Genomic DNA, 18,270 nt, shown 5'->3' on the forward strand with positions numbered 1-18,270 from the left:
CTATTTTGCTAATTGTTATATTGCCTAAATAAAACACAAATATGCTCTTATTGTCTAAGGTACAGACACTACAAATGTGTAGAGTAAAAGGGACATCCCTTCTCAGTAGTCCCTTTTGCTGTGAAAAAGTTATGTGTAAAGCTTTCTTGTTTATTACTGTGTGTTTCTATACATAAATGTAAATAGGCCTGAGGTTAATTTTATTTGTTTTAATGTAAGTGAGGTGCTATCATTCTCTATATACTTTTATACTATCATTCTCTATATAGTTCTGCTTCATTGAGCATTTTCAGCTGGAAAGGATTATGTAGCTGAAAAATTGCAATCATGAGTCTCTAAGTGACTCAAGGGCTATTTGTATCTCATTCCCTTTATCTTTTCTTTGTTGTTTTTTGGTCTTATAATCTACATTAATCCCAGATGTTTTGACTTAAATTCACTGTACTATTTTAGTGAAAAAGGAAAAAACCTTGTTTGTAATAGCTTTCTAGTTATGGGGCCAGACAAGATGAGCATTTGAAGCCCGGTTAGTTTTATGATTTTTTTTCATTCATATATTCACTCATTCATACAACAAATATTTATTGAGCATTTAATATTTGTCAAAACCCTTTAGGTACGGGAACACAGCAACACAATAAACTCTCTGTTCTTATGGAGCTAGGGATAGACAGATGGTAAACTGCTGGTATATAATATGTCAGATGGTAAGTGCTATAAAGAAGAATAAAGCAAGAAGGGGGAATAGGATAAGGGAATTTGCTGTTTTAACTAGGGTGGTCAGGGAAGGCACTGCTAATAAAGATGGTATTTGAAGGAGGGTTAGGGAGGCAAACATGCTCAAGGAACAGAAAGGAGTATTGTGGCTGGAGTAGAATGAGAGAGTGGTAGTGTGGTTAGAGACGACATTAGAGAGGTAATTGTAGTCCAGTCATAAGGAGATTATAAAACTATTACTCAAATTGGGAAGCTATTGGAAAGCTATTTCAGTAGGGAAGCCCCATGATCTCAGGGTTTTTTTGTTGTTGTTGTTTGGTTTTTTGATTCTAAATTTTTTTTTTTAAGATTTTATTTATTTATTTGACAAACAGAGATCACAAGTAGGCAGAGAGGCAGGCAGAGAGAGAGAGGGGGAAGCAGGCTCCCTGTTGAGCAGAGAGCCCAATGCGGGGCTCGATCCCTGGACCCTGAGACCATGACCTGAGCCCAAAGCAGAGGCTTTAACTCACTGAGCCACCCAGGCGTCCCGATCTCAGGTTTTAACTTAGTGACAATGTTAGGTTGTGGGGGGTGAAGATAGAAGCAGGGAGACGAGTTAAATGATTCTTGTAGTAATTCAAGAAAGATTGGGGGCTTGCACCATGATGGTGACAGTAGATACGATGAGAAGTAGTTGGCCAGATTCTAGATAATTTTTTTTCACCAGTATTTTTTTATTGAAATTTGTATATGTTTTAAAATTAGAGCTAATAGCGTATGCTGATGGATTGAATCAAAGATGTGAGGAAAGGTGAAGAGTCAAGGATAACTGTAGTATTTTGGCCTGAACATTTAGAAGGATCTGATAAAGCAGGTGTTGAGAACAAAATCAAGAGTTAAGTTTTGGACAGTCTGACTTTATGGTAGATGTTGAGTAAACATTGGATATATGAGTTTGGAGTTCATGTGGAAGTCTGGTGATTAGTGATGTCTTGTGCATCTCATTGAAAATTCAAGTCACAAGAAAGAGTACATGATGATTTCACTGCCAATTCTGGGTTATTATGAAAGATAGAACGGAGGAGGTGAAGGACATGGATTCTAGTCCTTATTCTGTGACTGACTGGTGGTGTGTTTAGAGCAAGTCGTTTAGCCTCCTTAGTCATTTATACCCCATTTTTCTTCTGTGTAAAATTCAGTTGTCTAATTAAGTGGTTTTTGTTACTCTTTTCATCTAGATAACTCTGGGTCTAGATCAAGGTATACACTGAATTGCATCTCCCCAAAGTTCATGTATTGAAGCCCTCATGTGACTATATTAGAAATTTTGCTGTTATTAGTAAACTTGTTTTGGAGTTCTGTTATATATTTTTGTATACATATCTAGTTATTTGTTTTTAAAAAATTTTCTAAAGAGTATACTTATTGAGTCAGTGAGATGGTTTTCTAGATCAAGAACCTTAAAAATGTTTACTTTTCTCTAAACATGTCTAAGTCAGATCAATCACATATCAAATGAACCTGTTACAGGTTTTTTTCTGAGAGAAGAGTACTTGGTTATGACCAGTCATTCCCAGTGGTCTATTGCTAATGTTCTCATCCTAATACCTATTTTAGGAGGCACTTTAATCAAGGATTTTTAAAAATGTAATTTCAAGTGATTGAGTTTAGAAGACTATTCCAAAACTTAATACTACCTTAAAGTAAAACTGTAGTCTGAATATTTGTATGGTCATGAGGAGCTTTAGTGCATTCTTGTGAAATATTCCAATAGTACAGAAAAAGTGAAAAAGTGTTAAGTTCCCTTCAGCCTTCTTGAAGTCCTCTTAAATCCTTCTGACTTCTCAGTTTGTTGGTTATCCCTCCATATCTTTACCTATGTATTATGGACATATGTAGCATAAAGAAATGTGTGTGTATGTGTTAATGTGCTTTTTTTTTTTATACACTGGAAACACAATATTCTGCATTTTGTTTTTTACACCCAACAGTCTTCAGCTCTTTCTGTATTAGCACACAAAAGTCAATCTCACTCACTCACGCTGTTGTATAGTGTTGTACGGTATGGATGCACTTTATTTTATGTAACCATCCCCGTTGCTGAATGCTGTATTTCCAGTATTTTAATTGTTTTAGCATTGCAAATTTTTTAGGATATCAAAATCTGAAAGCAAATGGGAAGTTATGAGGTTTCTTATTTTGCTGGTTTTTTTTTTTTTAAGACTTTATTTATTTATTTGTCAGAGAGAGGGAAAAGGGAAAGTACAGCAGAGGGAACAGCAGGCAGAGGGAGAAGCAGGCTCCCCACTGAGCAAGGAGTCTGATGTGGGACTTGATCCCAGAACTCTGGGATCATGACCTGAGCCCAAGGCAGATGCCTAACTGACTGAGCCACCCAGGCGTCCCTGCTGTTGTGTTTATAGCATGTATTGCAAATGGTAGAAATAATAGTTTTCTGTAATAAGTAGGATTCACATTTTATTTCATATTATTAGTGAGAAAGTACAGTCTCTTAACGGAAATCTTCATGGGTAGATATTATTATTTGAAAATTTAATATAGCATTTTATATTCTAGATACTTAAATTACTCATATACAAATCCCCACTGAAGAATGAGGCAAGAAAATGTATACACTGCTTTAAAGTGGTAAAAACAGGGGCCCCTGGGTGGCTCAGTGGGTTAAAGCCTTTGCCTTTGGCTCAGGTCATGATCCCAGGGTCCTGGGGTCGAGCCCTGTATCGGGCTCTCTGCTCCGCGGAGAGCCTGTTTCCTCCTCTCTCTCTCCCTGCCTCTCTGCCTACTTGTGATCTCTGTCTGTCAAATAAATAAATAAAATATTAAAAAAAAATAAAAATAAAAAAAATAAAGTGGTAAAAACAATGTACTAAAGTAAACATTAAAAAAAAGGAAAATAGCATTTCTTCTCTGATTCTAAATTTAGTACCTACACAGAAAAGACGAAAAAGATTAAAAAAATACACGTTATCCTAAATTTTACCCCTAGTAGGCATTATTCACTTTTACAGTTTGGTGCTTATTCTTCCAAAGTGGTGTGTGTATGCCTATATATCTATATGAGATTTAATAATATACAGTTTTATGAGTGTGCATTATTGTGTGTATATACATTTGCTTTTCTCTCAACATTTTTTCATATGTGATATGTGTGTATACCTGAACACATATTTATATAATTACGTAAATGGGATTGTTCAAGATATGTTATTCTATAGTTTTTTTTCATTCAGCAGTTGGTTATAAAGATATTTTCATGTTGTTGAATAATACAGGTATACATTATCCTTTTAATGTCTGTGTACTACGTTTCTGTAGATATACCTGATTGATTTTGATCAGTCAAATAGCATCAATGGTTTTCAAATGGGCTTTGGTTCTAGGGAGTACTCTGAGCCAAAAAGCCTACATAACCTCGTGTTGGAGGGACACCAAGATGTGATTGTGAGTTAAACAGCTTTTCTTTGTAGACATGGTTTTCTCTGGTGACTCTTGAAATTAGTGCTTCCAACTGGGAAGAGAACTTCCAGTAATAAGGGCTCAAAGAGTGAGTTCCTTCAGGGAGTGTGGGGTTTCAGGTATGAAGTGATAGGATTGGCCAAGGCTTTAAAGGGAAAAGGAGTTAGGAATGTTGGGATGGAATTGACAGAGAATATAATGCTAATGATTTGAGGCCTTTCGCTTAGGTCAGCAGAGAAAAGCAGAAAGTAGGGAGAGCTTTATCTGTTGTGGAATGGAAGGGTAGGTTTTTTTTGTTTTTGTTTTTGTTTTAAAGTTAGGCCAGTTGTGGAGGTGGACTTCTTGTAGAGGTATAATTGCCCTCATTCATGGGTTGGGCATTTGTGAGTTAGACACTGCCTAAAATGTTACCTGTTATGTGGAACTTAAAAATAAACATGATACTGGTTTTTTGTTTTCACAACTTAGACAAAATGGAAATGCAGGTGGTTAGGAAGTTACTATTTTGTTTTCTTACTTCCTTTTTTCTTTTTTTAAGAAAAAGAAAAGCATTCTGTTCATACTGTGTGTTCTGCTTCCTTAAAGAGCACTCTCAGGCATTTTAGCTACCAGCCAGTCATTTTTTAGAAAGACTTTTGTTGTGTTTCTGTTTGAAGACTGTGTGGTCTATCCTGACTACAGTTCATTCCTTCTTTCTCTCCCTCCCTTCTCTTTTCCTTCCACTGTCTGAAAAAAAGTGCCATGGCACTATTATTGCAGTGACCCAAATTTACAAGCTATCAGGGTGTAGGAAACCACTCTGAATGCCAAAATACATGAGTCAGAAAACCTGGGTCCAGTTTTATCCTGCAAAGTGATTTAATCTTTTTAGTAAGGCTTTATCCAAAATGTCCATTCATAGACATGTAGGAAAATAGTAAGTCTTGGGGGGGCTTACTAATAACTTATTATGTAGCATATCAAAACTAGAATTGAACTAATATCACCACACTGTCTCTGCATTTTTACTCTGCTTTGTTAGGGATGCTACTAAAATTGTTTTTTTTTTCCTCATTCACACTGATACTCTTTATGATGAGCTTATATATTACATTGAAACTATGAAATATGTCTTAAAATAACATGGTATTCATTAACTTAATAAACATATTGAATGAAAGTATTTTTGTAGATATTTTTGAAGATGAATAGTTCATAATCCCTACCCTTATAGAAATGATTGTTTAGAAGGGTGAGATAGAATTATATCAATATTAACAAGCAAAAAGGAAGGGAAATAGTTCTGTGGGATGTAGGGATGCCTGAAAAAACTTATTAGAGCAGATGCTTTTTGAGAGAGGGCTGTTCACTACGTTGGTACAGATGGGGTGGGACCTGTGACTAGGGGGATGCCCAGACTAGTCCAGAGCATTGTTACTAGGACCACAGAGGTGTGGAACATTATGATACCGCAAATAACTTTATATAGCTAATGTGAAAGGTGTGTATGGAGGAGTGGGAGGAGTGATGCTAGAATGTTATCCACATTTTTAAATAGTTAATTAAATCAGGGAAAGATTGGCAAGTAGAAGGAAACAAGATTACAGGCAGGGAGGTCATTTTGCGGCTGTTGAAGTAATCTAGCTGGAAGTGCCATAGGCCCAGACTCTCAAACTAAGTGATTAAAATGAAAACAAAGAAAATAAAGGTGTATAAACAGTAAGATGTGACTGGTTTTGTATGTGTGGTAAAGGAGAAGGAAGAATCAGGATGACTTCCAGATCATCTGTTTTGTAGGATTTTAGTAGATGCCAGTGATTATTTGAGGAGAAGCTGGCTTAAGAAGGAATAATAACGGTGTTTGAACATGTTGAATATGAGTTGATAAGAGATACCCAGAAAGATGTGTTCTGTATGTATGTGGATCTGTAGCTCAGAATGAGTTTATAATTAAGGATTTAGAGTCATCAGGTTTGAGTTTTTTGCAATTGTGGGAGCGTGGGTGTGGTAATCTAGGAGTTCAAGAAGAAAAATGGTGGGGGTGAACATTTTGAGGTTGGGCCTGAAAGAAGAGCTGGTAAGAAGATTGAGAGGGAATGGTCTGAAAAGATCCATTGAATTTGTCAGATGGGCGGCGTTGGTGATTATTGCTTAATGTGACGTTAGTGGTATGCTAGGAGCAAAAAGCATATTGCAGAATAATTCTATGTATTGTATTCATTGCCTTTATGCACTGAATTATAGATGTAAGTATAATGTATTTTATTAAAATTAATAATACTTTAAAGATACAGATAAGTTTAGAGAATTAGTTAATCAACTCTTTTGTACCCTCTATACAGTTTTTTAAAAACTTTTAAATTTTTGAATAATTATGGACTCATAGGAAATTATGTAAAACCAGCACAGAGAAGTCCTCCAGTATGGCCTTCACTTAGCCTCCTCCAGGTACTTGTTCAATATACCAGATGTCTTACTTTTTCAGTTTACCAAATGTCCTGGACTGGTTTAAATGCTAATGTTTTGGGATAGGTTATGAAATTGCAGGTAGTGTAGATTTGGACTGTGTACCCCCCCACATGGTGCAAGCCTGGGGTTTTGATTCTCACAGGAGCCTTTCTCCTTCCATTCGGGGCAAGGCAGATGGCAGGCTTCCTTGCTGGTCTTAAAGCGTATGAGTGGAGCTTTTCCTGTTCTCTTCTCACATACTGAGCACCCCTTTTGACGATCTTGGCTCAAAATAGGGGTTTTACCTCTAGCTCTTTTCTGAAATAGGCTCAAAATCAGGTCTTCTATCTTTAGACCAGTGTCCCCTGAGATTGCCTTGGTGCTGGGTGTCAGCTAGTTTCTTCCTTTCTGGAACCTGGGAATTTCCCTCCCCTTCCCCTCTTAGGAGTTCAGTTGTGTTCTGGTATTTCATTTTGCTTTGGCATTTCAGTGAGTGTATTTGGGCACATGGCTATATTAGGCTAGTCTACCTTGTTGCTTAAATCAAAAGCTTAAAAAACTATTTTGTGACTTCTTATTTCTTAAATTTATTCTTTGTTCACAAAAAGTACTTGAGATCAGGTTATATTACTTACTAAAATATTTATTTTTAAAATGGATAATGCATAAAAATTTAAAAAGACCCAAATAGAAAAATGAAACACAAAAAAAGAAGAAAAAAAGGGTAATATATGCTTGTGGTATGAAATTGGAAAAATAAAAAAGGGTATATGTCTCCCTTTGCCCTTTACTTCCTTGTGAAGTTTGCCTTCAGAGATAAGGCCCATTTATAAGGTTCTCATATATCCTAGAGGTAGACTCTGAACTGGTTTTCTTTTTTCTAACAGAAGTTATAACTTTACAGTAGTGCTTATAATTTAATTTTGTAACCAGAACTCAGGATTTTTCCATCTGTTTGACAAGTAGCAATTGTATTTTTTTTTTGAGAGCTTTTGAGAGAGAACATTATACTAATTATATGTTATATGTGTGTTTATATATATGTGAATGGATTATCTGTGTTTTAATTTTTGTTTGCCTGAGAAATCCCTCAAAATGTGACAGAATCTGAAAAAATAGTATAAACTGTTGATTCAGATGTTTTAAGTTAGTATGTGGGATATTAAAATAGTGGAATATTAACCCTGATTTTTGAGAGGTAGTGGAAATGATATTTTAAGATAGTGAAATCTTAGTGAATGAAACACCTTGAGCATATCCTTAAAAATTATCCTAATTACTATTCAGTACATACTGTTGTTTGCATATGTGCAAATAATTGCCCAAAGAAGTGAGGGAGGCTCTGTCATAGATGAAGCCCTCTCTTTTAGGTTCCTTAGCCATAGTTTATACCATTGATTGCCTAACTGCAGCTTGGTGAAATTCACTGGCATGGAAGCAAGAAATGGAAGCCTATGACCTAATATGTTTTCTTCCTTAGATCAACCTCTCCACTTCTCCTACACCTGCACAGTTAATAAGCCGTTCCCAGGCTTCCAGTTCTACCAGCGGCAGTATTACCCAACAGACTATGTTACTAGGGAGTACCTCCCCTACCCTAACGGCAAGCCAAGCTCAAATGTATCTCCGAGCTCAAATGGTAAGATACGAGCTACCAAATTTTTTCAGTGTTTAAGGACTTGAGAGAGATCGAAATGTTTCTTGATTTGATGCAATAAGAGGCATTTTTAATACTTAAGAAATGTTTAACAAAATTTTTTATATGTATGTGCTTAGCTCTTATACATTTACGTCATGAAAAATTCTACTTTTAATTGGTAGGGCTTCTTGGTGTATCAAATAGTAACATTGGGAAGCTAACAGATTCTGTAACATGGAGTGACTGTTTTTTTAATACCGAATTTTATGGATTTCAAACTTTTTTCACATCTTAACATCTCTCAAATTGAGGTGCATTTATAATTGATGGCATCTTACAGTTAAAATTAATGTTTGCAGTGATATGTAGAAATATATATGAAAAATCATTGTATATCTTTGACAACTTAAATTTGATTAAATAGTTAGCAATGTTAAAAAGTTGTGATTAACTATAAGTTAGAATTTATACTGTGGCATCTTCTTAAATCTGTATTGGAGTTCCTGGTAATTTACCAGATAACTTTTAGCTTTGGTTATTCCCATCTTAAATTTAACAAAATATTTGTGTTATTATGTTCACTTTAATCTTTTGCTAATACAGGAATGTTAATTTGGCTCTTCTGTATTTGAGTACCTACTGATTTCCTAGTTTACCTGTTGAGCTTCTTTAAGGCGTTGGTTAGCATTTACTTTATTTGATGTCTGCAGGTAGCTAGACAAGAGCTTTGGTCTAGTATGTATTTACTTATATTCTTTCTTTGTCCAATGAACTAAATATATATCTGGATCCCCAGTTCTCCACTAAAATTACAAAGAAAGTTTTCCATCATATTTCTAATAGGAAACAATGACATGACCCACCTTTTATTTACAGATTATTCAGTGGACATTACCATACTTCTGGGTTTTTTTTCCCCTAAGAGATCTTATTTAATTAATAATGTGCTTTAAAATTAGGCTGAATCATTTGAAGTGATTACTTTTGACCTCTTTATAAAACTTACAGTTTCTTATGGTTCAAGCTAAATAGAACAAACATCTTCTCTTTATTTTTAGTGCTTTTAGTTGTTTGTTCTGGCAGTTACCTTCTTGTGAAAGTTATACTTCATTGTTTAATTCACTTAAATTTAGTATTTTAAAGAACTGAAATTTAAAAGATCCTATAGTCAGTAATTTTAACTTAAACAGGAATAGTTTGAGGACCTGAATAACTCCTAATGCAATTTTAAAATAGAGTATTTACACACTGTGTGAAACGACTATTATAATATACTAAATTGGATTGGATAATCTCTGCGTGGATTGATAGTGCCTTTTTAAACTAATGGCATTCTGTTTTAACATTGAAAAATAACATTTGAAGAGACGGTGATAAGTAAATAAATCGAGTATGTCTTTCTTCCTTATTTATTTGATGTGAAGCTTTTTTGCAGGCTGTTTTGTTGTTGTATTTTGACATGTGGCATTTACATTTGGAATGAATATTTCTTTATGACTAGTTTTAAAATCAAGAGCAATTTGGTTTGTATTGTAGATCCCATGTAGCTGAGTGAAATCCTGTAGTATGGGGCATAGTTACCTTTTGTGATAAAGAAGACTGAAAAGACTCTTGTGTTTCTTTTCAGGTTTCTCACTGAAATTTGTATTCAAGAGTGGTTGTCTATTAAAAATAAATTCATTTTAGAAATCCTGCCATAGTAGTTTCTGAGCTGGGAAAAGTTTGAGTAAATAATAGCTTATTTGGGGTAAAATTTGGTATGAGGATTTCATATTACCAAAATACATTTTCTTTTTGGAGCACTGATTTATTTTTCTACTCATCAGAATCATGAGCTGTTTCAAAATGTTTATGCTTTTTTTTTTTTTTTTTTTTTGAGTTCTTTTGAGAAACTTTCCTTTGTCACGTAAAGCCTTTTGCTTAGAGGACAGTCCTAAACTGCATTGTCTTTCTGTCACAAATTTCAGTCTCTCTTGCCTGCTATACATTGTGTGTGGGACACGTTCTTTTGTCTTAGGGTATTTTTTTGGTTTTTCTGTCTGTACAGCTGATTTTCACACCCGCTACCACTGTGGCTGCTGTACAGTCTGACATTCCTGTTGTCTCGTCGTCATCGTCATCTTCCTGTCAGTCTGCAGCTACTCAGGTGAGCTTGTCTGCTTCATAATGTGGTACTTGAGGTCTGGATCTTTAGGTTAAAGATAAACATACATTGTGTTTAAGTTGCTGATGATTTCAGTGCTCTTTGTCCTACATTTTGGATTGGAATTTAATGAAATACTGTGAGAACTTCAAGAAGTTTTGGTTACATAGAAATTACCATTAAGCACAGATATTTAGGTTATTTGACATTAGAGAAAGTTAATGAGTTTTTGGTATAACATGGTATGTTTAGTTTTATTATAAAGCAGGCTTATTGTTCTTACTATGTGAGTTGTATTCTTTTGTGTAGATTCTTTTGCAAGCAGTTGTGTAATAACTAAGTGAAGATAGATTTTAAGTTTAAAAATGAATTGGGGAAATTCTTAACTTAAAAAATGGAATAGAATACTATTTTGTTTGATACTATGAAAAAAACCTTAATTTTCTCCTCACACCATTCACAAAAATGAGCTAGAAGTAGAATATAGACTTAAAGGTAAAGCCTAAACTATAAAACCTCTAGAAGAAAACATAAGGATTATTTTTACAGCTGTATGGTATGCAAAGCTTTCTGACGAGATCGGGTGCATTCAGAATGGTATGGCCGTAGACTAGGCAAAGCTTTCTTAGGACACAAAAAGCACTAACCATAAAAAAAAAAAATAATAACAAATCTGAATTTATCAAAGTTAAAATCTTCAAAAAACATTGTTTTTGAAGAGGCAAGCCACAGACTGAAGGAAAATATTCATAATACGTATGTCTGACGAAAGAGTTGTATCCAGAATATACAAAGTAATGCTTATAGCTCGGTAAGATCAGTAAAAAATGGGCCAAAGATTTAACATTTCACAAAGGAAGATATACAAAAGGCCAGTAAGCGCATGAAAACATGTTCAGCATCAATAATCCTTACAGAAATTAAAACCACAATGAATATCATTGTGCACTCACTAAAATGGTGGAAGTGAAGGAAACTTCATAATACCACATGTTGGTGGGAATTGGAGCAGCTGTAATTTCATAATATTCTTAGTGAGAGTGTAAAATGGTGTCACAACTTTGGAAAACAGTTTGTCAGTTCCTAATAAAGTTAAACATATACTTAACATGTGACCTAGCAAATCTGCTTATAGTTTTTTATTCCGAGAGGTTTGGAAATGTATATACGTATAAAGACATGTAAACGAATATTTGTAGCAGCAGTATTCAGAATAGCCCCAAACTAGAAACAACCGTTGTATTTTAACTGGTAAATGGATAAACAAACTGGAATATTACTCAAAAATTAAAAAAGGACACACTCCTGATGCATCTCAGAAACATCATAATAGCAAAAGAAGGCAGACACCAGAGAATATCTACCATGTGATTTTTTTTTTTTAAAGATTTATTTATTTACTTGAGAGAGTGCATAAGGAGGAGGGGCAGAGGGAGAGTGAGAGAGAATCCAAAGCAGATTCTCCACATTGAGTGTGGAGCCTGAGCAGGGCTGGATCTTAACAACCGTGAGGTTATGACCCGATCCGAAACCAACAGTCGGGCGCTCAACTAACTGCCCCCCCTGTGATTCTTTTCACTGAAATTTCGGAACAGGCAAAGCTAATTTATAGTGAAAAAAATTGGTGGTACCTGGTTCAGAAGGTGGGAGAGATTGGGGACAGGCGTGGGTGAACTTTTATGTGATGGAAATGTTCCATATTTTCATTAAGGCGTTTGTATAACTCTTTGAACTGTTTGTTCATTTTATTGTAAGTTACAGCTCAGTAAAGTTGACTAAAATGAATTAAATTAAATAATTTTATTTCTTAAAATTAATTTTATTTTTTTCAAGTAATTTCTGTACCTGGTATGGGGCTCAAACTCACAACCCTGAGATCAGGAATTGCATGCTTTATGGACTGAGCCAGCCAGGCACCCTGAATAAATTTTAATTAAAACAATTGAGTAGGAGTGTCTCGGTGGCTCAGTGGGTTAAGCCTCTGCCTTTGGCTCAGGTCATGATTTCAGGGTCCTGGGATCGAGCCTTGCATTGGGCTGCCTGCTCAACAGGGAGCTTGCTTACCCCCGCTCTCTGCCTGCCTCTCTACCTACTGGGATCGATCGATCTCTCTCTCTCTCTGTCAAATAAATAAATAAATAATCTTAAAAAAAAAACCAAACCAAACATTTGAGTAGAAGGGGTTCCTGGGTGGTGTGGTTAGTTGAGTGTCTGACTCTTGGTTTTGGCTCGGGTCATGATCTCAGTGTCATGGAATTGAGCCCCTCTTCAGGCTCTGTGCTTGGCAGGGAGTCTGCTTGAGATTTTCTCTTCTTGTCCCACTGCTGCTATCCCACACACACACTCTCTCAAATAAATCTTAAAAAAAAAAAAACCATTTGAGTAGGATATTACTTTGTATGATACTATTTTGGTATTTTTTTCCGTAGCTAATGTTTTAGACTACATATGGCAGAAATAGGTATAATTTACAGTCATCGTTGGCTTTTTGTTTTTAATTTAATCTTAATTTTTTTGGTAAAAGTTAAAATTAGTAGTAATATTCTTTGGTACTTTTCATAGAACCTCCTTATTATTTTATTGAATAATAAAGGCCAGTTTTCAATATCAGCATATAAAGATGGTGATCAGTTAAACTCAGATTTCTCCTAATGTGCTTTGTGTCCATCCACAATTCCTTAACGTTTTTGTACTTTAGTTTTCCATATTTACAAAATGAGACCTTTATTACCTTTAAGGTTCTTTGACCTCTAAACCTTTATGATATCTCTTTGTGGAGTGATTTGTTGAAGTAATGATCTTCCTGTTTTCTTTTGGTTTTATAAAACCCAATAAAGATAGACCATAATCAACTTTCAGAACATGTTAAATTTTATTTTTTATTTATTCTTGACTTTGTTTCAACTAAGATTTTATTTAATTGATTTATAAAATGCATACAATAAAACAAGATAAAATAAATTGAAAACATGCATGAAAAAAGCAGAAATCAAAATAGAAAAGTGGCATAGAGTTAGGAGTGAGGGTCCTCTTCAAGTTATACACATGAAATCCTCCATGGGTTTAATTTCAGCTCCCACTTCAATTATTTATTAGTTGTATTAGCCAAGTTATCAAACATTTTTATCATATATATTTGTGTGTATATATATATATCTATACAGTCATATGTACTTGTAGGGTAAGTTGAAGAATGAATAACAGATGTGTTTAGTGTCTAGAACATTATAGGTACTCAGTACTTTTTTTTGCAAAGGGAGGAATTGAAAGACTTGGGTTAAAATTCTGACTTTAACAACTGCCAGCTTTGTCACTCACCAGTTGATTGATTTTGAACAAGATCAGTTGATTGATTTTGAACAAGATCGTAGTGTAGCATATTGTTTTAAGTTTGGACTCTAGAACTAGACTCTCCTGGTTCAAGTACATGCTCTGCCACTTTTTCATTATATATCATTGACCTCTCCCTCAGTTTCAACAATATAAAATAAATATTTATAAAATGGTTCACAGGGTTGTAGTGAGGATTAAATATGTTAATAATTGAAAAATAAGGGGTGCTTGGGGGGCAGTCAGTTAAGCATCTGACTGTTGGTTTCAGCACAGGTGATGATTGATCTCAGGGTTCCTGAGATGGAGCCCTGCGTTAGACTCCACGCTCAGCAGGGAGTCTGCTTGAGATTCTCTCTCCCTCTTCTCCCACCACACTCTTGCATGCACGTTCTCTCTCACAAATAAATGAATACATCCTTAAAAAATAATTGAAAAACAGAACAGTATCTGATATGTAGATGTTAGTTGTTATTATTACCTGTGCTGAGCCTCAGGTTTTTTTTTTTCTAGAGTAAATTCTGTACCCATTGTGGGGCTTGAATGCATGACCCTTGACATCAGGAGTCTGCATGCTCTAGTGACTGAGCCAGCCAGGTGCCCTGAGCGTCAGTTTGTTTTTTCTTTTTTGGACATTCTAAAGCTTTCATTAAAGTGTAATATACATCCAGAACATATATTAAGTGTTCAACAGCCTGTACCAGAATATGCTTACATCCCAAGCACCCAGACCAAAAGGGAGAAACTTACCAGGATCCAGAGAAGCCTCCCCGATGGCCTGTTTTGGTCCTGTCATTGCTGCCCCTCAAGAGTCATACTATCCTGACCTATGTTAGTTTTGCCTGTTTTTAAGCTACATTTAAATGAAATTATGTTGGATATAATTTAAGCCTCAGTTTCTTCACTGTGAGCTAGAATAGCTCAGACTTGTGAAAAGGAATAAATGAGACAATACTCAAATGTTTTTAGCATAGTGCCTGGCACATATCACAAGCCACTAATCACTATTTTTGTTATATATTATCTAAAGATAAATCATGACTTCACTTCTTAGCTTTCAAGTAGCTAATAGTGAAAAGAGAAAGGTAGCCATTTAAATGATTCACAGTTTCCAAGGTAAAATAAACCAGCTGTTAGAAAAACAACTAACATGCTCTCTAGAGAGTGTCCTGTGTGTTCTCATGGAGAAAACCTCTTAGAGTGTCTTTAGTAGTACCTTTAATGTGAGCATAGTGAAAGTAATTTTATAAAAGTGGGTCTTTGGGGTCCAGTTTGATGTGATACAGGTATGCGGCTCTGTGATAATTTGACTTAATTCAAGGATAGACTTTGAGAAACTAAAGGGATGGATTGACCTTTAGGAATTTGTCTACAAATGTTTTTTCTTTGCAGTGCTTTTGAAATGGCAGTAAATGAAGATGACAGTGGTAGGGGATACTAATACTTTGCATATTGTAGTGGTAACTGTCCTTAAATTTGGGGCTGTTAGTTTTGAAAAACTTCGTGCTCCACTTCGTTAATTTTTAAACTTAATATGAAATTTTTAAAACAATGAATTTGTAATTGAGAGATGCAAAAGTTGACATTTTATTTTAATGTTCTTTTACAGAAGTCAGTATAATAGTTAATTTTTTCTTAGTATTAAAATTCATTTTAGCATACTGTCCAAAAATAAGAAATTTGGAATATCTTACCTTTATTTACTATTTTAAATGCACCATCCCTTCTCCCGACCATGACCAAGAAAATAAGTAAAAAGTCTGACTTTCAGAAAGATATAGGACTAAAAGTAGCAAATCTTACCAAGGCTATCAGGGAATGCTTTTAGAATTGAGGAAAAAAATAGTCCTTTGGATTTAAAAGCTAGAAACTCAGCTCTGCTGTTGGCAGTATGACATTAAGTCTTAGTTTCCTCATCTGCAAAGAAGGGATGTTACACAGTAATTCACACAGTATTTGTTAGAGCCAAATTAAATAATAGATATGAGTATTTCAGTAACCCACTATAAAAATGTAATGTGTGAAATTAGCAGAAATAGATCATGTGCAACCTAGATTTTTAAAAGTCAGAATGTTTCCATAATTTGATCACAGGAAAAGTTCAGATGAAATGAAAGTTGGACATTACAGAACTACTCTGTATCTAGAAAGGGTGGATTCTTCTCAAAAGGGAACATCTGTCAAGGACATCTGAGTATGTGGTCTTTCTATTAACAGCTGAATTAACTCTACTGTACTCTAGGAGTATGGTTGACATGTTTTAAATTTATTATAAATATATAAGCCAAGATGACCATAGTTATTATGGCTATACTCCAAAATTTATTCATATAGATAATGTATATGATACATATAATAAGCACATACATACATTTTCTTTCAGAATTCCAAAGAACAAAATTATTCTATAGAAATGGATTGCTGCAAGGTTTAGGGTTCATTGTGTGAAATCCTCATATACTGTGAATGTGCTTTTTATTTGAAAGAAAGTTTTCTCATTTTTCAGATTATAATTTAGCCTTTGAATATTATTATGATTTGGTTCACTTCTAGATCATTTATGGCTTATGTTCAGTTTTATGCTGTTTTTTCCCCTTGCTTCTTAAAAGACTTTAATGTGCCTCCACTAGATACTGGTTGAGATTTTTTTTTGGTTAAATATGAACAGATTTTACTGCTTGCCTAAAAAAACTGTAAATAGAACTAAGCACTTAGCAAAAAAAAAAAAAAAAGGCAGTTAATATATATTTTAAAATCAGATGTAGGAGAATATTTCAGACTTGCGGAGTTTCTGTTATGTCTGTAGCACTGAACTGTGGGGAGTACAAAAATGAATGTCAGAGATGAGAGCCTGCCAGCAAGTGTCTCAACATTTCACAGACACATTAGTAATTCTAAAATAAGCTAGACATATGTCAGTGCTGTAGGCCAGTATGTCCAAATTCTGTGGGAAAGGCATTGTAGAGGAGAGGAGAAATTATTTCTAACCAGGAACTTTGGAGAGGCTTCTTTGAGAGAGAGAGGGATTTTGCTGGGCCTTGATGAAAGGATTGGGCTTCAGGAGAATGGCATTTTAGGCAAGAGAAACTTGAGCAGGGGCTCTCTCTAAATGGAGGAAGTATAAGGTGTATTCGGAGAAGGGTGAGCAGAACGGTTTGGCTAGAATGTGAATATTGTGGATTAAAATAGTGGGGAATGGGGCTTAGAGTGGTTTGGGCCTAGATTGTGGAGGGCTTTGAGTGGCAAGCTGAGAAACCTGAATTTTAGCAATTTTATTTTTGTATTAAATTTCAGTAATACCACAATTATTAGTCCACGTACATTGCTATGAAATATTTGACAAAAATCTGAGAAGATGCTCCATATGGTCTCAGAAAATTCTTTCAGTAGTTTAGAATAGACTGTTTCAAGCCTCAACTGCTCTGAAGTGAACATTTGTTCAGCACCTGCTGTTGGCTGCCCACTGCATTTGGCACTTAGGAAAAGAAGTTTTAGCCTGTATCAGTTAAATGATACAGTTGTAGAGACAGAACACACATGAAACAGGAGTTTGCATAAAGCAGCAGTATCTCATTTGCTTTGTCACTTTAGAATCTTTTGTTTCAGTTTCCGTCTCAGGGTCAGTGCTAGCATAAATGTGTTTAATGCATTCATTTCCAGATCGGTAAAAGGTTAGGCAGCTATTGGAGAGGCATTTTCTGTCTTGCCCTTTGGAAATGGTATAAACCTCAGGTGAAAGTCATTGGGGGATGATCTTGCTACCATCCAGATTGGTGGTATGTTTAGAATAGCCCTGGGTATAGACAGGAGTCATAGTGTAACCCGTTTCAAGGCCCCATTCGAGGTTTTTTTCAGTTCATGAGAGGTAGTTCTCAAAGCCATGTGAGTATTCCATAACAATAGGACTTAAAAAGGAGTTGGGATATGCTTTTAATTATCACAGTGGGCAGGTGATTTGATGCATGAGTTTTCTAATATACAAGATGAGTGTTCCCTTATAACCTCTGTAGGAGGGGTAGTTTTTTTTTTCTTTTCTTTTTCTTTCTGATCTGTGTGAGGATGACAGTATTGTATATGCACACACCTAACTGTATGTAGTAATTTCTCACAAGAGTATGAAGCACTTGTAACCTTCAAGGTTTCACACTCTTGGCCTGGAGGAGTCAGAGTGAAGTTGAAGGGATTGCTCCTTCTCTTACACACCCTGGGCTCTTCTGCCACCGATCAAGTTTTCCTTTTTATGTGGATTCCCTTCTCTCTCCTTCCCTTCACCTGTCTCTGAGCTGGTAACTTAAAAATGCAGTATGTTGCAGAGTGATTTCCTCATATATATAGTTCGTTTGATATATATATATATATATATATATATATATATATACATATATATATAGTATTTTCATTTTGTTCTTAATGATTCCCTTAATGTCTTTTAAAAAATTTTTACTTAATATTTAAGGTATGATTACTTAGAATAATAACTCCCCTTTCTTTTAGGATTAATCCAGTCATTTCAAGTGCTTGGAACTTGATATGTAAAAAACATACTATAAATGTA

At 35.0% G+C, this 18,270-nt stretch overlaps 1 protein-coding gene across 13 annotated transcripts in view; it reads left to right on the plus strand.

Annotated features, from left to right (window-relative positions):
• PHC3 (polyhomeotic homolog 3) overlaps positions 1-18,270 on the plus strand; it is a 77,991-nt gene that overhangs the window by 14,311 nt on the left and 45,410 nt on the right. For 8 of the 13 annotated variants that reach the window (XR_004285398.1, XR_004285397.1, XM_032341426.1 and 5 more), the window contains 2 exons: positions 8,084-8,242; positions 10,290-10,388. The exons of 1 other annotated variant lie outside the window; for it this stretch is intronic. Coding sequence is in view for 10 of the 12 variants with exons in the window: in XM_032341426.1 (XP_032197317.1) it covers positions 8,084-8,242; positions 10,290-10,388 (258 nt within the window). In the remaining 2 variants the exon portion in view is untranslated. The remainder of the gene's footprint in view (positions 1-8,083; positions 8,243-10,289; positions 10,389-18,270) is intronic. 4 more of the 13 variants (XM_032341432.1, XM_032341438.1, XM_032341448.1 and 1 more) reach the window with 2 other exon arrangements.

The sequence above is a fragment of the Mustela erminea genome, chromosome 1 (genome assembly GCF_009829155.1).
Source record: "Mustela erminea isolate mMusErm1 chromosome 1, mMusErm1.Pri, whole genome shotgun sequence".
Classification (NCBI taxonomy): Eukaryota; Metazoa; Chordata; class Mammalia; order Carnivora; family Mustelidae; genus Mustela; species Mustela erminea.